Source organism: Bubalus kerabau, chromosome 1 (genome assembly GCF_029407905.1).
Source record: "Bubalus kerabau isolate K-KA32 ecotype Philippines breed swamp buffalo chromosome 1, PCC_UOA_SB_1v2, whole genome shotgun sequence".
NCBI lineage: Eukaryota > Metazoa > Chordata > Mammalia > Artiodactyla > Bovidae > Bubalus > Bubalus kerabau.
In genome coordinates, this window is record NC_073624.1 from 259,944,377 (window position 1) to 259,968,499 (window position 24,123).

A 24,123-nucleotide genomic window follows, 5' to 3' on the forward strand; every position below is an offset into this window, starting at 1 on the left:
ATACCGATCTGTGTAACATCAGCTTCTGAACACACTCAAGTTCAAATCTCTGTTACTGAGCCCTAGGAGGTCTTCCTTTAACTTTTCTAGGAATAGCTGTGTATTTTTTTATACACGTTTCACTTAGCAATAAGGCATGCCACAGTGAAGGTTATGCTATTCTTTTACAATGTGGATAATACAAATTCAGTTCAGTTCAGTCGCTCAGTCGTGTCCAACTCTTCGCGACCCCATGAACTGTCTAACCATCTTATTCTCTGTCGTCCCCTTCTCCTCCTGCCTTCAATCTTGCCCAACATCAGGGTCTTTTCGAATAAGTCAGCTCTTCGCATCAGGTGGCCAAAGTATTGGAGTTTCAGCTTCAACATCAGTCCTTCCAGTGAACACCCAGGACTGATTTCCTTTAGGATGGACAAATTACTCTCTGACTAATTACATAAGAAAGCTGAAATATATGATATATATATTATATATGTTTATCTCACAGGGAGTAAGATCCTTGATCTGCCTAGCTTTTAGATTGTCTCTTGGGGTACCTGAGACATTTTGAAGGATGATCAACTTCTTTTCCTTTCACTTTGAATGCTTAATGGTACAGTTTATAAAGATCTTAACTTTCCTAATACCCTAACTTTCCTTTGAGGTATCTATGGATATCTTCATATCTGTTCTGAACCTATATTAATTATTTTTACTATTTCTATTTTCAATAAAGAGTAGCAAAAGTTTACTAGCTTGCACATACATGAAAGCTTCCTCTTATTGGCATGCTTTAACATCTTTCATTAATATGATTAAATTTTCATGGGTTCCTTCTGTCTCTTACATTCCAGGATGTGTGGTGTAGGCTGCTCCTAGATGATTAGGTGTTGCTGTGTGCGTTAGTCTCCAAGGTGACCCTTTAGGGCCAAGTGTGACACACACTAAAGCGAGGGGAGGGTTTCCCCAGTGGTCCCTTTCTTGCCTCACACCCCGGGTGCTCTTGAAGTTTGGGATGTTAGTTACAAGTTACATACAATTGTCCCTGCTGTACCCTCCTGATAAATGTTAGGATTTCAGCTGGGTCAGCCACGGAGAAGGACCTTCAAGTGGGTGCTGGAACAGAGTGAGTTTCCATTAGGTTCTGAAAACTAGAAGACTCTTGATGTTGGTTTAACACGAGGGTCAGAGAGTGAACAGTTCACCATCTGGTTAACAAGGTTAACGACAGGCCTCTTAGATGAAGTGATGGTAAGAAGCACTGGTACACTAAAGAAACCTATGTTTAAGAGAACTTAGAATGCAAGATGAGATTATATCCATTGTTGTCATTTATTCAAGTATTTACGGGGCATTTACCATGGGTCAGCATTTGTGAGAAGCACCGCAGACACAGTGATCATGGGGTGTAATCCCTGTTGTCACACTGCTCCCTGTCGATGCAGGAGAAGGCCCTTTAACAGCCAGTTATAAAAGTGAGTGAGTGAGTAGGCAGTATTCCGGAGAAGGCGATGGCACCCCACTCCAGTCCTCTTGCCTGGAAAATCCCATGGATGGAGGAGCCTGGTAGGCTGCGGTCCATGGGGTCATGAAGAGTGGGACATGACTGAGCCACTTCACTTTCACTTTTCCCTTTCATGCATTGGAGAAGGAAATGGCAACCCACTCCAGTGTTCTTGCCTGGAGAATCCCAGGGAGGGGGGAGCCTGGTGGGCTGCTGTCTATGGGGGTCGCACAGAGTCAGACATGACTGAAGCGACTTAGCAGCAGCAGCAGCAGCAGCAGCAGGCAGTATTCAAGATGCACACAGGATATTATGGGCGAGTAAATTCTATTCGTGCCAAAAGCCATCAAGAATGATGGGCAATCTGTAGAGTGGTTCTGTGATGCCCTCCTGGGTCCAGAACATGAGAGGGCATAACAGAACATGCTTGACTCCTAAAAACCTTCAAGTTCCTTTTCAAATTAGTTACCCTGCTTTCCTTCTGTAGGCAAACCAGCATTTCCCCAAATGCCCCGTTGACTCCTGTTCAAACTTTAATGTTTCATTACCACAGGCTGGGGTCCTGCCATGCCACACGGGTCCTTGTGCCGAATGGGCCCGTGAACGGAGCTGGGTGGCAAGGCACAAATGCCTGGGTGCTTTGAGCTGACATCTGGCCCTTCAGTTTTTAGGATATGGGGACAAAAAAATGCTTAGCTGCCCAGCCAGTGAACTGCGTGGGGAGGGGGCACTCCTTCAAGGAGAGGAGAGAAGCACACGATTGAAGCCAGGAGACTGATTTATGTCTTGTTTCCTCAGTCCTTGATCTGTGCTTCATGTTCAGTGAATGTCATTTTGAAAAAATGAAGATTGATCAAATGAGTAAAACATCTGTTCCCCTCATGTTGCACATTTGAAACCACCATAGGACATATTTTACATATTTGGGTGGTTTGATATGTGCTTACATTACACTTAAAAGAAGAACAGACCTCACAGAAATGGTTATTTTTACATCCAGTAAAGATGTGTAGAGTCGTTAGTAATATTCCAGGTTATGGCAGTGTATCCATTATCATTAGCAAGGTTTCTGTGGACAAATATAAGTGCTAAAAAAAAAATCTCTGTAAAATAATGGTGGTGATGGTGGTGGTGGTGTTGTTGCTAACTCGTGTCCGACTCTTGGGATCCCGTGGAAGGACCGTGGCCTGCCAGGCTCTTCCGTCCATGGGATTCTCCAGGTAAAAATACTGGAGTGGGTTACCATCTCCTTCTCCACTGTAAAGTAATACAAGTTTTCAAATTCAGGATTTCCCTATTTTGTTGGATTCTAAAACTTTGAAAATTGGTAGTCTAATATATGGTGTTAGAAGTTTTTACTTGTCCAAAATATTCGGATAATCAGTGTACCTAAATCATTATCTGTTTTGAGTAAATGTCATTAGAGTTATTAGTTCCTACCCAGTGAAGAAGGAGAAAGTGAGTTTTGCTGGTTTTAGAAGCTGACACTTTTCACCACTGTGCTCCCTCCATTCCTGGAACACATGATTCTATCACTGAGACTCCTGGGATTCTCATCATTCTTCAGGTCATCCAGGCTTCCCTGGTAGCTCAGCTGGTAAAGAATCCTCTTGTAGTGCAGGAGACCCTGGTTCAATTTCTGGGTCTAGAAGATTCCCTGGAAAAGGGATAGGCTACCACTGCAGTATTCTTGGGCTTCCTTGGTGTCTCAGCTGGTAAAGAATCTGCCCACAATGCAGGAGACCTGGGTTCGATTCCTGGGTTGGGAAGATCCCCTGGAGAAGGTACAGGCTACCCACTCCAGTATTCTTGGGCTTCCTTGGTGGCTCAGATGGTAAAGAATCTGCCTGTAATGCAGGAGACCTGGGTTCTATCCCCGGGTTGGGAAGATTCCCCTGGAGGAGGGCATGGCAACCCACTCCAGTAATTTTGCCTGGAGAATCCCCATGGACAGAGGAGCCTGGCGGGCTACAGTCCATGGGGTTGCAAAGAGTTGGACACTTAGCTGAGCGACTAAGCACAGCACACACGGGCATACACGGTGAATTTGAAAATTTTGGGTATTTTTAAAAACAATATATGACTCTCACTCTTAGCCTAAAAGTCTTCATCATGGGCCTTTGTTTTATAATATGGGGGAAAGGGCATATATTGATGAAACTGATACAAAATGAGGCAAGTACTAATGACTCACATCACATGCCAGTATTTTTCTTTGAAAATTATTTTTTGCTAATAAAAAGTCACTTACACTGTTCATAGGTCTTCCTACCTCTGGGCTCGAATTTCACCTTACAGCTGGTGACCGTGATGCTTGTTGGTGGAAGTTTCTATGGCGTGCCCAAAATTCTCCAGGAAGCAAAATCTGCCATCCTTCCAGTTCCAGAGAAAGCTGCCAATTCTCAGGTACTTGGCACTGGGTGTGGTACTCCCCCAGAACCACTAGAGGGCCGCTCTTACAGAAGGGACTAAGATTCTTAGAGTTTGATTTGTTAAATCTATGTAATCCTATGAATATCAAATTTAAGCATTATGGATACCCTATATGAAAATAATTTGGCAATTTTTGTCAGTAGGTGGAAAACCATATCTCCTTTTTTGAGTTTAAAAAAGTCTGTATCTTGTAGAATGTAAGGTATAGAATTTTAAAAATAACGGTCACCTAGAGTCAAAACTTGTTTTTTTCCCCATAATGAGTATTTAATATTGAGGCATTTTATGCTAAAAAGTTAAAATTAGAATGAAGCATCAGTTAATATTTCAGACTTTCTCATTTACTGACATTGTGAATATTTAATCCGTGGGGCTCTTTTTACTGTGGCAAGCTTGTGCTGCTGCTGCTAAGTCGCGTCAGTCATGTCCGACTCTGTGCGACCCCATAGACGGCAGCCCACCAGGCTCCCCCATCCCTGGGATTCTCCAGGCAAGAACACTGGAGTGGGTTGCCATTTCCTTCTCCAATGCATGAAAGTGAAAAGTGAAAGTGAAGTCGCTCAGTCGTGTCCGACTCTTTGCAACCCTAGGGACTGCAGCCCACCAGGCTCCTCCGCCCATGGGATTTTCCAGGCAAGAGCACTGGAGTGGGGTGCCATCGCCTTCTCCGAAGCTTGTGCTAATGTAGATGAATGATAGTGACACACTTAGGTATTTGAATCTTCTGCCTAAGTTCATTTTAGGGAAGATTGTTCCCCAGTGTCTTCATAATTCACATGAGAACAAAGAATGCCCTGAGGGCTTTGCTTCCTGCGTAGGCCAGTTCTGTCAGTGTGGGAACAAGACAGGGCTGCTGTCTCTGGCTGTGGTACCGTGTGTGTTTTATAAACTGTGAGGAGATGCCAGCCTGTATCCCACTCCCTCGGGTGGGGGCTCCTTCAGCTTGACCAGGAAGTGGGCATGGCGTCTGTCCAGATAGGCACTCGAAGCAGAAGAGTTAAGGCCTGGCCAACGGCTTATTAACAGGGTCTGTGACCATAAAGGGGATGGTCTTCAAGTTACTACCTCCTGGGCTGCTGCTTCCCAGGGAATGAATCCGCTTTGCCCCTAAAGTGGAACCCACAGCGTTAAAAATAACTGAGCGGGATGGTTTTTGTCTGCAACTCCTCTGTTCAAGAGGGAGTGAGAGTATAGCATATAATGCTTTGATGTTTTATCTTCTTTTGTTCGTAGGTCGTTATAACAAAGATTCCTTTCAGTCTTTGTTGATTGAAAAGAACCATTGAAAAGAACCACCAAAAGAACCATTCATTTGGTGTAGTGAACTATTTTCTGCTCCTTGTCTCTGCTGGTCACAACACTGTGTCACTGGGTTAGATCATGGCCAGTCATAGTGTATTCCTGTCCGTGGTGTATCCTTCTATACTCTTTACCAGTATTTGAGTGTGTGTGTATGTGTGTGTGTGTGCACACATGTGATGTTGCTAGGATACTTTCAAACAGCCTTTAACCGTGTAGCGAGCACGAGCTGAGATACACTACAGATTTTGGCAGTTGCTAAGCAGAAGGCTTGCTGTAATAGGGACTCTAGATGGGTGTCAAGTTGAAGTTGTTGGTTTTCTTTTCTGTGGCTTCAGAAGCTGTCCTGTGGCCCTGTCTCACACTTTTCTGCTCCTCTCCAGTCCAATTTAAAATGGGGAGAATGAGTCTTAATATAGAACTGTTGATCCTATGGTATCCCAAATTTATAGATATTGGGACCAAAAGAGGTAAACTAAGTTGTCCAAATAATAGCGTGAAGCCAGGAATCTGGTTTTATTTCTATTCTCTGACCGGAACTTATTTTATCTATAAATCCTACGGTACTCTGGAAGGTTGACCCTGAAAACCAGATCTTACTTTATGTGGATGAAAAATATCATTATTTAAAAAATCTTTGAAGGTTTCTGATCTTCAGAAAAAGGTATTAAATTGAATCAAAGGCTGAAAAAATCCTTAATGGAAAATCTAGTTCATGGTGCTCACTTTATAAATTTATTGTTGTATCTCAGATCAGAAAGAAGTCAAAGTTTAGTTTTAGATAAGACAATTTCTATAAAGACCCATCAGTTCAGTTCAGTCACTCAGTTGTGACTACTCTTTGTGAACCCATGGACTGCAACATGCCAGGCCTCCCTGTCCATCACAAACTCCCAGAGTTTACTCAAACTCATGTCCTTTGTGTCGGTGATGCCATCGAACCATCTCATCCTCTGTCATCCCCTTCTCCCACCTTCAGTCTTTCCCAGCATCAGGGTCTTTTCCAGTGAATCAGCTCTTTGCATCAGGTGGCCAAAGTATTGGAGTTTCAGCTTCAGCATCAGTCCTTCCAATGAATATTCAGGACTGATTTCCTTTAGGATGGACTCCTTGCAGTCCAAGGGACTCTCAGGAGTGTTCTCCAACACCACAGTTCAAAAGCATCAATTCTTTGGCGCTCAGCTTTCTTTATAATCCCATATAAAGAGCCCTAGCAAGTCATTAAAATGCCATTTTTAATCTTTTCATTTAACCATAGTCACAATTGTATTTTTAGATACTGTTAATTCAGAATTCACATTTTGATAAAAAGCTATAACTATAATCAAAATTATAAATAGGATACATTTTGAAATTTCAGGTACCATTTCTTAAATACTACTCTTTAATCAAAAGTATTTTAGAGCAGAGAAACACATTGTGTAAACAAAGAGGAAGTTGACTTTTAACCCACTCCTCAGAAAACAGGAACCTTTAGAGAAAAAGAAAATATTCTAAGCATGTTTTCTCTCAGGTTGGGTTTGAATCTACTGCTTTTCCACTCATGGACATCGCTGCCGGGACAAGCCGAGCTGTGATTTCTAGGAGAGGCACGTATGGCTCTCTCAAGGTTTCCTGGGCGGCTGGATACATTCCTGGGTCAGAAATCCCTGAATTCACTACTGTTGGCAACATGACCCCCAAAGTAGGTGAGTTGTGTCTTTTCTAGGATTTTATCTGTAGAATATGGAAATGTATCATTGGCCACTGATTTTCTTGGATCCTCTTTACTCTGGACAGTGAATGAGCTAGCTGTTTGCCTTCTAATGCAGTCTTCTCATATTTAAGTGATCAGAATTGCACTGAAATTAAAAACGTCATACCTCACCTGAGGATGATGGTCATAAGTAGCCTGCTCTGTTTAAACATGTTGTTGTTTAGTCTCTGTCATGTCCGACTCTTTGCTACCCCAGGGACTGTAGCTTGCCAGGCTCCTGTGTCCATGGGATTTCCCAGGCAAGAGTATTGGAATGGGTTGCCATTTCCTACTCCAGAAGATCTTCTTGATCCAGGGTTTAAATCCACCTCTCCTGCATAGTAGGGAGATTCTTTACCACTGAGCCACCTGGGAAACCCCAGGTTTATACATTAGGACTTCGTTAAAAGTAACTCTAAAGACCTAATGTGGCCCATGTGTGTCAGTCGCTTACTCATGTCTGACTCTTTGCAACCCCTTGGACTGTAGCCCTTGAGGTCCCTCTCTGTCCATGGGGTTCTCTAGGCAAGAATACTGGAGTGGGTTGCCATTTCCTTCTCCAGGGGATCTTCCTGACCCAGGGATCGAACCTGGGTCTCCTGCATTGCAGGCAGCTACTTTACCATCTGAGCTATCAGTTCAGTTCATGTCACTCAGTCGTGTCTGACTCTTTGTGACCCCATGGACCAGGGCACGCCAGGCCTCCCTGTCCATCACCAACTCCCGGAGTTTACTCAAACTCATGTCCATTGTGTCCACGTCGGTGATGCCATCCAACCATCCCATCCTTTGTCGTCCCCTTCTCCTGCCCTCAATCTTCCCAGCATCAGGGTCTTTTCAAAGGAGTCAGCTCTTCGTATCAGGTTGCCAAAGTACCAGAGTTTCGGCTTCAACATCAGTCCTTCCAATGAACACCCAGGACTGGTTTCCTTTAGAATGGATTGGTTGGATCTCCTTGAGTCCAAGGGACTCTCAAGAGTCTTCTCCAACACCACAGTTCAAAAGCATCAATTCTTCACTGCTCAGCTTTCTTTATAGTCTAACTCTCACATCCATACATGACTACTGGAAAAACCATAACCTTGACTTTGTTGGCAAAGTAATGTCTCTGCTTTTTAATATGCTGTCTAGGTTGGTCATAACTTTCCTTCCAAGGAGTAAGTGTCTTTTAATTCCATGGCTGCAGTCACCATCTGCAGTGATTTTGGAGCCCCCAAAATAAAGTCAGCCACTGTTTCCACTGTTTCCCCATCTATTTGCCATGAATTGATGGAACTGGATGCCATGATCTTCGTTTTCTTAATGTTGAGCTTTAAGCCAACATTTTCACTCTCCTCTTTCACTTACATCAAGAGGCTCTTTAGTTCTTCTTCAGTTTCTGCCATAAGGGTGGTGTCATCTGCATATTTGAGGTTACTGATATTTCTCCTGGCAATCTTGATTCCAGCTTGTGCTTCCTCCAGCCCAGCATTTCTCATGATGAACTCTGCATATAAGTTAAATAAGCAGGGTGACAATATACAGCCTTGACGTACTCCTTTTCCTATTTGGAACCAGTCTGTTGTTCCATGTCCAGTTCTAACTGTTGCTTCCTGACCTGCATACAGATTTCTCAAGAGGCAGATCAGGTGACCAAAGAGATGGTATTCCCATCTCTTTCAGAATTTTCCACAGTTTATTGTGATCCACACAGTCAAAGGCTTTGGCATAGTCAATAAAGCAGAAATAGATGTTTTTCTGGAACTCTCTTGCTTTTTCGATGATCCAGTGGATGTTGGCAATTTGATCTCTGGCTCCTCTGCCTTTTCTGAAACCAGCTTGAACATCTGGAAGATGATGGTTCACGTACTGCTGAAGCCTGGCTTGCAGGATTTTGAGCATTACTTTACTAGCATGTGAGATGAGTGCAATTGTGTGGTAGTTTGAGCATTCTTTGGCATTGCCTTTCTTTGGGATTGGAATGGAAACTGACCTTTTCCAGTCCTGTGGCCACTGTTAAGTTTTCCAAATTTGCTGGCATATTGAGTGCAACACTTTCACAGCATCATCTTTCAGGATTTGAAATAGCTCAACTAGAATTCCATCACCTCCATTAGCTTTGTTCATAGTGATGCTTTCTAAGGCCCACTTGACTTCATATTCCAGGATGTCTTTCTCTAGGTGAGTGATCACACCATCATGAATATCTGGGCCATGAAGCTCTTTTTTGTACAGTTCTTCTGTGTATTCTTGCCACCTCTTCTTAATTTCTAATGCTTCTGTTAGGTCCATACCATTTCTGTCCTTGAGCTCATCTTTGCATGAAATGTTCCCTTGGTATCTCTAATTTTCTTGACAAGATCTCTAGTCTTTCCCATTCTATTGTTTTCCTCTATTTCTTTGCATTGATCGCTGAGGAAGGCTTTCTTATCTCTCCTTGCTATTCTTTGGAACCTCCGTCCATAGTTCATCAGGCCCTCTATCAGATCTAGTCCCTTAAACCTATTTCTCACTTCCACTGCATAATCATAAGGGATTTGACTTAGATCATACCTGAATGGTCTAGTGGTTTTCCCTACTTTCTTCAATTTAATCTGAGCTATAGGGAAGTCCCAATACAATAATCAAAAAAGACGCACTCTTATATCCATGTGTGTGTTCAACTGAATATTTCTGACAGTAAAGCAGCTGTTACTTTATCTACTTTATTTTGTAGTTATACCATTAGTTCTGTGAGAGTCAGTGACATGCCAGTGTTGGATGGTTTGACCTCTACCTTGTAGAGTAGACAAGATTGAAGGCAAGGTTTATGTGGTCTTCGGAGCTTCCTCTAAATTTATTTACACCCTGCCCCCACCACTGACTTTTTAAATGTTTTACCTTTTGTAGGCCATTATAGAATTTTGGAAAAGTAAAGATTTCACTATATGTTTAAGAGTTGAATCCCAATTTAAGAACTCAGAGAAATGAAACCCTGCTTCCCTTTTCCTGTTCCCTGTCAGGGAGGCTTTCCTTTTCCCATGGAGAAGAAAGTAAAAGAGTCTTGCTTTGGACACACCCAAGCCCCGGGCGGCTGGAGGCCTTTGTGGTTCACCTCTCTGGAGTGCAGAGCAGTGTCCCCGGTGGGGCCCAGCTTCGGTAAGACCCCCTTGATTTTCAGCTAAGAAAGTCCCCGAGGGATAAGCTGAAATTTACTGATTCAAACAAAAAAGACAGAAGGATTTTTCTCCTTGAAGCAAAGGCAAAACCAGTTTTAGTTCAGAGCAACACATGGCCTGCACGCCAAAGATGCCACACACGCTGCTTGCATGAAGAGAGTTTATCATGACCTCTGACTCAAGAATGTTGGCTTGGGGTGCCATCTCCAGTAAGAACCATGGTGACAAAGCCATCCATTTTAAAAGGGAACTGTCTTCTGAAAGGGTAGCCCAAAATACCTGATTTTCCTTGGCGACAAAGAGTAAGAATAAGAAATCATGGTAGGATAATACTGTGAGTTTTGAATTAAATTTATACCAGTATATTTGCAGGTAAATACATCCCAGCCAAAAGCAGTTGACTTTTCTCATACGTGGGATGGGCTTGATCAGAACAGCAGAGAACAGATCTGCCTCTGTCACTTACTTGCTGTGTGACTTTGGGAAAGTTACATAATCTTCCTGTTCTTTAGTTTACTTATTTGGAGACTGGGAAAAGTGTGTGGGCAAGACCAATGCGTGTTCAAGTATATTTGTGTACACATTTATGTATGGGAGATATTGGTTGGTGTGATTCAGTATGGTTTTTGATTTAACATGTGTCAGTCAAAAAGTAGACACAACGTATTTTAGGTTAACAAATTCACTTGCCTTTAATGAGAACAGTAATAGCTATCAGTTTAATTTTTAATTTATTTTATTGACATATAATTGACTTACAATGTTGTGTTAATTTCTGCTGTATAGCAAAGTAATTCAGGCTAACAGTTTTGTAGTGCTTACCCTAGACCAGGCATTGCCTCTACATATGTGTATGTATTTAGATTCATTTACTCCTACTTTTACTGTTCAGGATAACCATATGACATAGATATTATTGTTAGTCCCGTTTTATAGATAAAATAAAACGAGTCACAGATAGATTGTATAATAGGCTCAGTGTCACACAGATAATAAGTGTTGGGCTGTGATTTGAACCTAGGCTGTCTGGCCTCTGTCTGAACTCAGAACTATGACTGACAATAGAAAGTGATGGCTCTGAGTTGTCCTCCCTGAATGCATTTAAATTTAGATGAAAAAAAAATCTGTTAGCCAGAGAAATTATGTCTGTGGTCTGGATTAGGCTGATGGGCTACCAGTGTTACTTCTGAGATAACTGAGTAAATCACAACAGAATTCCATGAAGTGAAGTGAAAGTCAGTCATGTCTGACTCTTTGCGACCCCATGGATTATACAGTCCATGGAATTCTCCAGGCCGGAATGCTGGAGAGGGTAGCCTTTCCCTTCTCCAGGGGATCTTCCCAACCCAGGGATCAAACCCAGGTCTCCCACATTGCAGGCGGATTCTTTAGCAGCTGAGCCACCAGGGGAGCCCACAGAATTCCACATGAAAGCACTAAGAACCGATCAGTATCAATCATGGATGACTCTTCCAATTCATGTTAAGATTTTAGCAACATTTGTGTGAGAGAATAGTCCCATTACTGGCCAGTTGAAACCAGCAAGGCTTTTTACATCTAGGAGGGGCAACTCTTCCTGCCTGGTAGATCGACATCCTGACTGTGAGACTTTGATTTTGGTCCCCGGTGTGCTGATCATGAGAGAGAACCTGCCATTTCAGATCCTTCAAAGAGCTGCTGTGGGGTGATTGGAGAAACAGACCAGAGACCTCTGAGTGCCCCAGCTTGCTAACACTTGTTAGGTCCTGTCACCTGCCACTCTAACTCCTGTTGGTTCATTTCTTGTGCTCTGGTATATTCATCAATAAGTTAGTAGGGTTCTATGGAATTTGAAAGGGCATGTCATTTTTAAGACGCCCTCATGAGCAGCATCTTCCACGTGTGAAAGATGACTCTCTGCAAGTGGTAGTCCTGTTTTTTATCAGTTCTCTCATGGTTTAATTTTTTTTCCCCCCAGGTCAGGTTTCACTGTTGCTGAAATTGAACCAATGGGAGTCTTTCAATTTTCACCCAGTTCAAGAAATATCATCGTGTTGGAGGATACACAGATGATCAGATTACATGTACAAAGACTGTTTGGATTCCACGGGGAGCTTATTAAAGTTTCCTATCAGACAACTGCAGGGAGGGCAAAGCCCCAGGAAGACTTTGAGCCTGTTCAGAACGGGGAGCTGCTTTTCCAAAAATTCCAAGTTGAGGTTGATTTTGAAATAATTATTATTGATGATGAGCTTCCTGAGATAGAAGAAATTTTTTACATTAATCTAACTTCAGTGGAAATTCAGGGATTGCCAAAATTTGATGCTAATTGGAGACCACGCCTGAATCAAGATTTCAGCGTGGCAGTGATCACAATATTGGATAATGATGACCTGGCAGGAACGGATACTTCTTTTGCCAAGACAGCTGTGACCACGGCAGTGGACACAGCCCTTCCTCTGGAAACCGACTCTGCCACCACACACCCTGATACAACCGAGATTACTGCCATTCCACAGCCCACCGAAGTGGTCGCCGTGGTTACGGAGGTGGCTGGCGAATCTCCGATCCCTGAGAACCTTGTCACCCTTGCTGGGACCTCTGCCATGTCTGAGAAGCCTAATGCGGCCACTGTAACCACAGATACCTCCGTTCATGGAACATTTAGTCTTGGGCCCCCTGTTGTTTACGTCGAAGAGGAAATGGAGAATGGCACGTTGAACGCTGCAGAGGTTCTTGTCCGGAGAACTGGCGGGTCTGCTGGCAACGTCAGCCTAACAGTCAGAACTTTCGGTGAAAGATCTGCTCAGAAGGAACCAAACGCACTGCCCTTTCCTGACAGCCGTGGGATTTCCAACCTGACATGGGCAACCGAAGAAGAAGATTTTGTAGCGCAGACTCTCATCCTTGCGTTTGTAGATGGAGAAAGAGAACGTAAAGTGTCGATTCCAATTCTGGATGATGGTGATCCCGAGGGACAGGAATTCTTCTACGTGTTTCTCACAGACCCACAAGGGGGAGCACAGATCGTGAAGGGAGAGGATGACGCTGGCTTTGCAGCTTTTGCCATGATCATTATTACAGGTATATATTTGGAGTGATGGGGTTAAACGTGCCTTTGTGGTACAGAATTTGTAATAAGATTATTCTAGCTTAAATTTAATTTAAGAAGGTGAATTACTCGAATCACTCATAGATTCCATAGAAGTTGCTCAGTTGTATCCGACTTTGCGACCCCATGGACTGTAACCTACCACACTCCTCCATCCATGGGATTTTCTAGGCAAGAGTACTGGAGTGGGTTGCCATTTCCTTCTCCAGAGGATCTTCCCTACCCAGGGATCGAACCTGGGTCTCCTGCTTTGTAGGCAGATGCTTTACCGTCTGAGCCACCAGGGAAATCACTCATAGTGAATCATTAAAACTTTGTTTTCCAGTGGCATGAAACCCTAACAGAAACTCATCACGTTGTTCTGAGATGCCAGGCTAGAGTTTAACGGATTGTGAATGTCACTTAGCTCAGAGCTAACTAAACATTCTATACATCTGTACTTATACAATATACAGAAACCCTTAAAAATGCTTAAGTTCATGTATGTCTTCTGGAAAATACCTAATTTAATCACCCCAACATGATTGCCTGTCCTGTTTTGAAATCTCATTCTGAATTACCCAACCACTTTTATTAATCCGTTGCAAAGTCTAAGATGTCATTGTCAGAAAATTCTTTATATCTGTTGGGAAAGAGATTATAACTATTCCCTTTTGTTCTGCTTTTGAATCAATGTAGTTTATATAACGTTTGTACTATTGGGAATGTGTGTGTTGTATATATGTGCATGTTTGAAAATTTTTTAGTGATGATTGGCAATTTTCCTCTGAAATCATACTGTATTTCTTTAAGTGGATTAGCTCAACCTGTCAATTAGCTTATGCTAATTAGAATATTGACAAGGCTAGCTCATGATTCTTACCTGGTCTACCCTTTTGTATAAACATTAATGAGTTTTACACAGTGTTTTAGAGTTTCAGATGACACTATAATAGAACAGTATAGTGGAAAGAAAATTAAAAATCATGAAGTATATAATTTTGACTTAGCTCAACCATTAATTCAGAGGCCCTGATTAAATCATTTATTTATTTATTTATTTTTAATTTTATTTAATTTTTAAACCTGAAACACTGTATTAGTTTTGCCAAACATCAAAACGAATCCGCCACTTTAGTGTCTATGCTCTTGGAGAAGGCACTGGCAACCCACTCCAGTACTCTTGCCTGGTAAATCCCATGGATGGAGGGGCCTGGTAGGCTGCAGTCCACGGGGTCACGAAGAGTCAGACACGACTGAGTGACTTCACTTTCACTTTTCACTTTCATGCACTGGAGAAGGAAATGGCAACCCACTCCACTGTTCTTGCCTGGGGAATCCCAGGGACGGGGGAGCCTGGAGGGCTGCCGTCTAAGGGGTCGCACAGAGTTGGACACGACTGAGGTGACTTAACAGCAACTAGTGGCAGCAGTCTATGCTTTATGTTTCTTTTTTTTTTAAAAAAGGAAACTTTTAGAATAAACATGTTTATGTTCCACTTGCAAGATTTGGTGTTTCCTAGAATTTCATTTTAGCTGTTCAGTTATAATTCAGTCATAATTTTGCAATTGTGTAACTTCCTCTTATACCCAACATCATCCCATTTATGTTACCCTGCAAAATTATACCAATTAGAATTATCATTTATTCCTAATCATCCAGTTTGTTGAATATTGTAAATGCAGATTCAATTCTCCAAGTTATTTACTGAGTTTGATTCACATTAGCTTGATACCACCTATATATTTCTTTTAAAATTAAGTCAACAGTCTCTTCCCCCATGCCATGACATAGATATTTTGTTATATTTATTTGAATAAGATGAGAGTTGACAGTCAAAATATTTAGCAAGTCGTTTGACAGAGGCACAGACCAATCACAATAGTTGATGGAGGCTTTTTGCTCTCCCAAGCGTTACTCCGTTAGTTACTGGATCATGGGGAGATGTTGTATTGGTTAGGGTGGTGGTTAGGGCCCCTTAGGGACTCAGGTCAGCAGCTGTGTTCCAACTGGAATGGACGTGCTCCTCAGTCAGTTGGGCATACCGACGCATGCCAACATGGTTCACTACTACCATGCAGTATGGCATACCAGTGCTTACCCATAGGTTAGCTCTGAGTCTAACTCACCAGGCAATTCCCTTCAACCAGCTCTGAACCTGACTTACCAGTCAGATGAGCCTCAATGAAGTTCTCTAATGTTTTTCTTCTCTACCTAACACCAAGCATCTTACACACGTGGCAAATGATTGACTCCTCTTAGAGTCATGTGGTGTAATTCATCAGCACTTCTGCATGTCAAATACCCTGACTTCCCTTACTCTGTCTGTGAATGTTCCTCTCTTCTCCTCCTTACCTGGCTTTTTATTTTAAATTAGTATTTATCTTTTAACTATATCATTAATTTTGCTGATTCCTCTTATCTTTAACCTTCATAATCATTTCACATTTAGATATTAGAACAAACGCTCAAGATAAATCAGGGGAAAATAGTTTATTTAGTTTTGTTTCTGATCATTGGCACTCTGGAAGTCTTGATTCATCTTACTAGAAACTGGACATAAAGTTTATCATTGTAGATGCTGCAAGGAAAGTATACTCCTTAAGACCATGCTGGTCACTATTACATTGAAAAAGAAAATGCAAGTTCTGCTTTGAGATGGTTATAATCTGTTTGTTATTAATTGAGAGGCCAAATTCCTACTCAAAGTGACAAGAGAAGAATTGCTGCTGAAGAAAAAGACTTAAGGTCAGGTTCCAATGCAGGACTAAGACACAGTTGTAGTGATTAATTAGTGAGGATGAGGATGGGCAATGGCTGAGACAAAACACCCACGAGGCACCAGGACAAGAGTGGTCCATCATCTGCATGTCCCTAAGCTGCAGGCTCCACATTTACTTACACTTTTGAGACAGATCAGTAGTTTTCTGTTTCCTTGCAGAAGTTCTGTCTGCTTGGAGTTTCAGGTTTCAGGGTGATGGGTACAAGTGGTTTTTGAGGCTGATTTCGCTGGGTCATTGCTTTCAGGATCACTTGGCAAAACTGGCTTCTTGAGAAATAGAAAGCAGCAGGAGCTGTTTACTGATAATGTCTCTTGTCTGAGAAGCTGGCTTATGTGTTGGCCAGGGTTTGGGGTGACTACTTCAGCATAGTGTGGGCTGCGGGTTTGTTCCAGTTTTTGACACAGTTGTGTAGTATGATGGTGCCTCCAACCTCAAGAGTTGCTCAGAGGAGTTTTCTTTTACTCTGAGATTCCCAAGAGTTCCTTAATAGTTCCATTTTTCTCTGGGGAAAATAATCAAATGTTTAACATCAGTGGTCTTTTGGTCAACTTTCTTATAGGGAAGTAAACTAATCAGATGAAGGTCATGTATTCACTAAATATTTATTAGACACTGTTCTTGGTACCAGGGATACAGCACTAAATAAAACAATTGCTACTCAGTAGACCTTATATTCTATCAGGATGTGCTGACTTTAAACAGCAGTATCAAGGACTGAAATAAAAAGTAGAGCCTCATCAGAGAGAGATGAGCATGTATATCCGTGTGGGCAGCACACTTTGATGTTTTCTTTCTTTCGGTCCTTTGTTCTCACAATGTCAACTACCTTGACGTGATCATTTTGATTCTAGTCTGTTTTGGGTAAAGATCTTTTAAAAGTTGTAGCTCCTGCCTGCCCCATTCACTTGTGAATTTCTCACTTTTATACCATCTGAGATGAATAGATGGGGGAAACAGAGATCTTTTAAAGTCTTTGGTATATCATCATCTTCTATTTTTCTTTTCAGGGAGTGATCTTCACAATGGCATCATAGGATTCAGTGAGGAGTCCCAGAGTAGACTGGAGCTGGGTGAAGAAACTGAGATGAGCAGTCTGCATCTTATTGTTACAAGACAGCCAAACAGGTTTGTTTATATCTATGTAGAAGACATAACATCCTGTGTGTCTACATAGTGTTTAATTTACATTTATAAAATGGTAGAAGCAGGATGAAATGTTGATAGAAGAAAGTGATGCGGAATTTGATGTCAGTGTTCAAATACTCTAGTTTCTCTGGAGTAGGAAATGGCAACCCACTCCAGTATTCTTGACTGGAAAATCCCATGGACAGAAGAACCTGGCAGGGTATAGTTCATGGGGTTGCAAAGAGTCGGACGTGATTGAGCCCTGATTAGGGCTGCCTTGAACATTTAGTACTTTGTGAAGTACCATACAGATGTCAGATTATGTCAGTCATTGCTTCATCCTGTTTACTATTCTCTGTCACGCTGCATATACAACCATTTACTATTTAGAAGATTTGAATTTCCAGTATTTTGCTTACAACTTAATACAGTATAGCACACATCTGAGTGTTCATGATGTATGTGCGCTTGGGATGCACACAGATGCATGTATCAGTGTTACCTTTTCCATTTTGTGTCTAAATATTGTCAGAAAGGATAGATCATCTCTTGTCCTTTATAGTAACGACCATTTTTAGCAGTAGTGTTTTTCCTTTAGAAAGATTCTTGTTAAAAGACAAATGAGGAACGTTTACTTCAAGGCAATGGTTCTCTATAATTTTTATTTTCATATTTCTGGTACATAGCATCCCGAATTATATTTCAATAAATACTTAACCGTTACTGAATGGAGTGTGGTCAAAGAATGCCACGTAAACTCTGGCCTTAATTTCTTAACTGTAGTGGGCAGAACTGGTTATTTTCAGCATTATCAGTGGGAGAGATAATGCTGGTATTGGATGAAGAGGTGCACTCCGGACGTAATGGTAATATATTCTACATTAGCCTCAGGAATAATGCAATCTGTGACTGCACTGGCATAGGTTTTTCTTTGTTCCTAGAGCCTTTGAAGATGTCGAGGTCTTCTGGCGAGTCACATTTAACAAAACAGCTGCTGTGCTCCAGAAAGATGGTGTGAGCCTGGCGGATGAGCTTCTGTCTGTATCAGGGACCACTGTCTGCAGAGCAGGTCAAACAGAGTGCTTCATCACCATTGAGCTCAAGCCTGGAAAGGTAAGAAACAATGAGGCCCGGTGTTGTAGAATGCTGATTGTACTTCTTTAGAATTACTCATTTTCAAGCTACTTTGTTGACACATATATGTGCATACATTACGTGGAGATTCTTTGTGTCCGCCTAGCTGCAATGTCTGAGTCTCTTTGAGTTTCTGTAAATAATCTCATCGGTTGTACACCTGAGACTTATATATGTTCTAAGTCACTTGTATCTCAGTAATAAAAAAGCCCATCAGTTTTTTACATTCTATTTCTTGTCATTTCCAAGATCCTTCCTGGCCCACCTGCTCACAGGGTAAACGGTTCCTTGAGTCATTTTCCGCCCCATTAATATTATTTCTGATTACTCTGAATGTTTAGTTCTTTTCCTTTTATCATGTCTATAGATTTGGTTACATTGTATTGTATCCACAGATTTGATCCTTAACATGAAAGTTCTCTCATTCACCATCCATTTCGTTAGGGAGATCAGCTCTGATCTACCAAAGGGCACAGAGGCCATGCTCACTGAGTCTTTGGATCAATTTTTATTGGTTCATGTTGCACATGACACCCAGGAGCCAGGCGTTCCTCTCCTCATTCTAATGGAATCTGCATTATTCAAATGGTATTGGCCACTGAGGCTCTAACAGAGTTTTAGTCATTTAGTAATCATGTGTCACTTTTTAAAAATGACTATTCTATGATACTTTAATGTCCAAGGATCACTCAGTATCATTTGTTCCTTGTCTACCACTTAATTTATTAAACTCAAATATTTAATGCAAAACTAGCCATAATATTTTGAATGTTCAAAAGTATCATGATTTTTTTGTACATGCCAAAAACTTTAAACTGCACAAAAAGCATTGCACAAATAAAATTATTTCCAAATGGGTAGCTGTAGTTAAACTCATTCTAAATAATAATCTTGTAGATTTAACTCTTCATTCATTTTTTTTGTCTTCTTGGTTTTCTACTTTCTGAGAATTCCTGAAGCAGTTGTATTGATGTTCTCTGCTGCTGCTGCTAAGTCGCTTCAGTCGTGTCTGACTCTGTGTGACCCCATAGACAGCAGCCCACCAGGTTCCCCCATCCCTGGGATTCTCCAAGCAAGAACACTGGAGTGGGTTGCCATTTCCTTCTCCAAAGCATGAAAGTGAAAAGTGAAAGTGAAGTCGTGTCTGACTCCTAGTGACCCCATGGATTGCAGCCCACCAGGCTCTTACGTCCATGGGATCTTCCAGGCAAGAGTACTGGAGTGGGGTGCCATTGCCTTCTCCGATTGATGTTCTTTAAGGTTACAGTAATACATAGTTTCGTATCTTCCCAGAATTGTAGGAATTTTGATGGTTCCAGAAGAGAAAGACCACTCGTCTCAGATCACTTCAGGTTACTTGGTTATCACCATTTTGTTCTTTGTTAGGACCACAGATCCTAATGCTTGTCTGAAGCTGTTTCAAATGAGAATTGCTGGACAGTGGATTGAGATCCACTTTATGACGTGACTTGTGAGATCAACATGTTTTTTTAAGTTCATGCTTTACAAGTTAATGTTTTCAGCACCATGTGTTTTCCACAGAGTGATTTGTTCTTTAAATCTTGCAGTGCCGCTTCACCTTAACCATTGCCCTGTCACCGTCAAACACTGAGCTGGTCTATAGGGGCACTGAAAAGATAGACCTGAAATTTAAAAAAAAAAAAAATATAGGCCTGCCTTGTTAATAACCTTGTTAATATCTTGTTATATTTGTGAGGGCAAGCTGGAGGCTCTACTTCATAAGAAATGAGATAACAGGGACTTCCTCAGCAGTCTGGTGGTTAAGACTCTGCCTTCCCATGCAGGGTCCATGGGTTTGATCCCAGGTAAGGTCCCACATGCTAAGGAATATGGCACAAATTGAAAAGAAAGGAGATAACAAATTTGTGATCTTAGTGCATCTTTGCAGTTCATCTGTTCTATCTTTTTTGAATGAACATAAAATTGCATCATCTTTCACCTTCTGTATGAAGTACTCTTTAACTTCTGACATGTTTTCATTTGCATGCATTTCACAGGTCCTAAAAATTTATTCCTATTTTTGGTACAATTTGTATTTTTTCTAGAAATGATTGTCTTACTAGCATTTTTTATTAACTCCTTCCTACATACATGCACAGAGAAGAATGTTTACTGTTCACTAATAAATCAATATATACTTAATTAAAGGCATAACTTTATTGATATACTAACATTACCCTATACATAAAAACTAATAAAATATTAATTATACACTATTACACTCACATTTTTAATTTTAACAATTAAAAAAAATACATTGCCATAATTTTTCTCCTTTATCATTATGTTATAGATTCAAATTCATCTAATTTTAATTGCTTACTAAATACTTTTATTTTTGCTTCTCTTATTGTTCAGTCGCCAGTTGTGTCTGACTCTTTGCAACCCCATGGACTATAGCACACCAGGCCTCCCTGTCCCTCACCATCTTTCAGAGTTTGCCCAAGTCCATGTTCATTGCATTGGTGATGCCTTCCAGCCATCTCATCCTCTGATGCCCAATTCTTCTTCAATAGTCATATCATAGACACTGAAAGATCTACTAAGCTACTCTTGTGTCTCTTCATATTGCTTTAACATCTCTGGATGCTTATTTGCTTTATAGCAATAACCTGTGTTTTGAGCCGTCTTGATTTTTCCTGCTCTAAGACATCCAAGGATTTGATTTCCTTCATCAGCGTTTCAGAGATCTGAGTCTGTTCTGGAGATAGGCATGAGAGTTGATGGTTGACACAGCTGTGGCTGTGAACCATCTTGGTAGTGATGGAGCTAGAAAACAAGTTTAAAATATTGAGTTCCCACTGATTTTTTATCCAAGAATTTCCTTTTTAAAATTTTTGAAATTGAAGTATACTTAATGTAGAGTGATGTGTTGGTTTATATGTACATGTGGGCTTCCTTGATGGCTCAGGTGGTAAAGAATCCGCATTCATTGCTAGAGAACTGGGTTCTATCCCTAGGTCAGGAAGATGCCCTAGAGAAGAGAATGGCAACCCACTCCAGTATTCCTGTCTGGAGAATTCCACAGACAGAGCCACCTGATGGGGTCACAAAGTGTTGGACATGAATAAACAACTAGACAATAACATACGTGTGTGTGTGAGTGTGTGTGTGTATTTGCCTTCATATTCCTTTCCATTTAGGTATTGCAAGGTAACAAGTATAACTCTCTGTGCCATCAGTAGGTCCTGTATACCTGTTTTCTGTATAGTAGTGTATATGTACTAATCCCAAACTCCTAATCTATACAAATATTATATTTTGCTTTTCTTGAGTGGGAGTTTGATCAGTTGCTATGCTTTCTATTTGCACTGAAGAAAAGGAACTGAAATTTCAATATTCAAAACTTTTGGTCATGTTATTCTACTTGATAACATTTAAGTCCTCCTCTATGCGTTTATCCAAATAGTCTTATGCCTTCCTCAACCCCCACAGCTCAACATTTCCTAACTCTCCCTTAAGGACAAATAAAAATATCACTTCCTCCAGTATGTCACCCACATCTTCAGTTTTGTTGTTGTTCAGGTGCTCTCAGTTGTGTCTGACTCTTTGTGACCCCATGGACTGCAGCACGCCAGGCTTCACCATCTCCTGGAATTTGCTCAAACTCATGTCCATTTAGTTGGTGATGCTGTACAACCCTCTCTTCCTTTGTCGTCCCCTTCTCCTCCTGCCTTCAATCTTTCCGAGCTTCAGGGTCTTTTCCAATGAGTCAGTTCTTCGCATTAGGTGGCCAAAGTATTGGAGTTTCAGCTTCAGCATCAGTCCTTCCAGTGAACATTCAGGATTTATTTCCTTTAGGATTGACTGGTTGGATCTCCTTGCTGTCCAGGAGACACTCAAGCATCTTCTCCAACACCACAGTTCGAAAGCATCAGTTCTTTGGCACTCGGCCTTCTGTATGGTCCAACTCTCACTACCATATATGACTACGGGAAAAACCATAGCTTTGACTATACGGACCTTTGTCAGCAAAGTAATGTCTCTGTTTTTTAATATGCTGTCTAGGTTTGTCATAGTTTTTCTTCCAAGGAGCAAGTGTCTTTAATTTCATTACTGCAGTCACTGTGTGTAGTGATTTTGGAGCCCAAGAAAATAAAGTCTGTCACTGTTTCCATTTTTTTTCCCCATCTATTTTCCATGAAGTGATGGAACCAGATGCCATGATCTTAGTTTTTTGAATGTTGAGTTTTAGGCCAGCTTTTTCACTCTCCTCTTTTACCACCATCAAGAGGCTCTTCAGTTCCTCTTTGCTTGCTGCCATGAGGGTGGTGTCATCTGAATACCAGAGGTTATTGATATTTGTCTTGGCAGTCTTGATTTCAGCTTGTGCTTTATCTACCCTGGCATTTTACATGATGTACTCTGCATAAAAGTTAAATAAGCAGGGTGATAATATACAGCCTTGATGTACTCTTTTCCCAATTTGGAACCAGTCCATTGTTCTGTGTCCAGTTCTAACTGTTGCTTCTTTACCTGAATACAGATTTCTCAGGAGGCAGATAAGGTGGTCTGGTATTCCCATCACTTGAAGAATTTTCCACAGTTTGTTGTGATGCACACAGTCAAAGGCTTTAGCATAGTCAGTGAAGCAGAAATAGATGTTTTTCTGGATTTTCTTGCTGTCTCCATGATCCAGCAAATATTGTCAGTTTTAATGTGGTTCCTCTGCCTTTTCTAAATCCAGCTTGTACATCTGGAAGTTCTCGGTTCACATACTGTTGAAGCCTACCTTGAGAGACTTTTGAGCATTACCTTGCTAGCATGTGAATTGAGTGCAATTGTGCAGTAGTATGAACATTCCTTGGCATTGCCCTTCTTTGGGATTGGAATGAAAACTGACCTTTTCCAGTCCTGTGTACTGCTGAGTTTTTAAATTTGCTGGCGTGCTGAGTGAAGCACTTTCACAGCATCATCTTTTAGGATTTGAAATAGCTCAGCTGGAATTCCTTCACCTCCAAGTAGCTTTATTCATAGTAATGCTTCCTAAGGCCCACTTGACTTCGCATTCCAGGATGTCTGGTTCTAGGTGGGTGATCACAGCATCGTGGTTATCTTGGTCATTAAAATCTTTTTTGTATAGTTCTGTGTATTCTCGCTACCTCTTCTTAATATCTTCTGCTTCTGTTAGGTCCATACATAAGATGATAGAAGACCTGGGTTCAAATTTTGACTCTTCCACTAAATAGCTTGTGACGTCAGACAAGGTGCCAAGGTTTCCTGAGCTTCTCAGACTTGGTGGAGTTAATAACAGGGCCGTTATATTAAACGAGATAATGAATGAGAGGTATTTCACATGGTTCTCGGCAAGGAGTTGGCTCTTCATAGAGTGGCTTGGTATTGCTGCTATTCAGAATGGATGGGAGTGGAGCCGAGTAGTAGCCACATCAACACTAGTAGTAGGTGAGTGACAACACAATGCATGCTTTCATCTGTGGAGTTGCACCTCTGACTGATGGCGGTTTTTCCTAAGTTCAGCCTGTCTACTGACGCTCAACGTAATGTTTTTCTAGTCTTTAGTTCAGTTCAGTCGCTCAGACGTGTCTCTAATTATCGTCCCTATAGTCATTCAGTTTTTTTATTTTCAATTTATAAAGAACTTAAGTAACTTTCCCCAGGTTGATTACTCAGTAAAGATTAGAATTCATCTTTTGAATTCCAGTTCACGCACTCTTTCTCTGCTGGGTATCTTATGGTTCTATGGTTCTATCGTATGATCTATATTAGCAAAATGTATGAAGGTCATAGTTAATAAACTTAGGATGCGTTTCTTAACCCACAAAGTCTGTTTAAACTAAACAGATTGTTGAAACATTTGTTGCACATATTTCTTTAAGAACTATTTAAGTAAGATCTTGCTTATTTATTACTTTACTTGCTTCTGAGCAGGTCTGGGCCTACAA

General features: G+C 41.2%; 1 protein-coding gene and 1 non-coding gene across 2 annotated transcripts in view; one reads left to right on the forward strand and one right to left on the reverse strand.

The window, feature by feature from the left end:
- ADGRV1 (adhesion G protein-coupled receptor V1) overlaps positions 1-24,123 on the forward strand; it is a 538,620-nt gene that overhangs the window by 192,255 nt on the left and 322,242 nt on the right. The window contains exons 71-76 of the mRNA XM_055564426.1: positions 3,746-3,889; positions 6,729-6,907; positions 9,936-10,067; positions 12,045-13,150; positions 16,948-17,065; positions 18,007-18,178. Coding sequence (XP_055420401.1) covers positions 3,746-3,889; positions 6,729-6,907; positions 9,936-10,067; positions 12,045-13,150; positions 16,948-17,065; positions 18,007-18,178 — 1,851 coding nt within the window. The remainder of the gene's footprint in view (positions 1-3,745; positions 3,890-6,728; positions 6,908-9,935; positions 10,068-12,044; positions 13,151-16,947; positions 17,066-18,006; positions 18,179-24,123) is intronic.
- TRNAC-ACA (transfer RNA cysteine (anticodon ACA)) lies at positions 13,394-13,465 on the reverse strand. Its single transcript has one exon. It is a non-coding gene; the product is annotated as a tRNA-Cys (tRNA).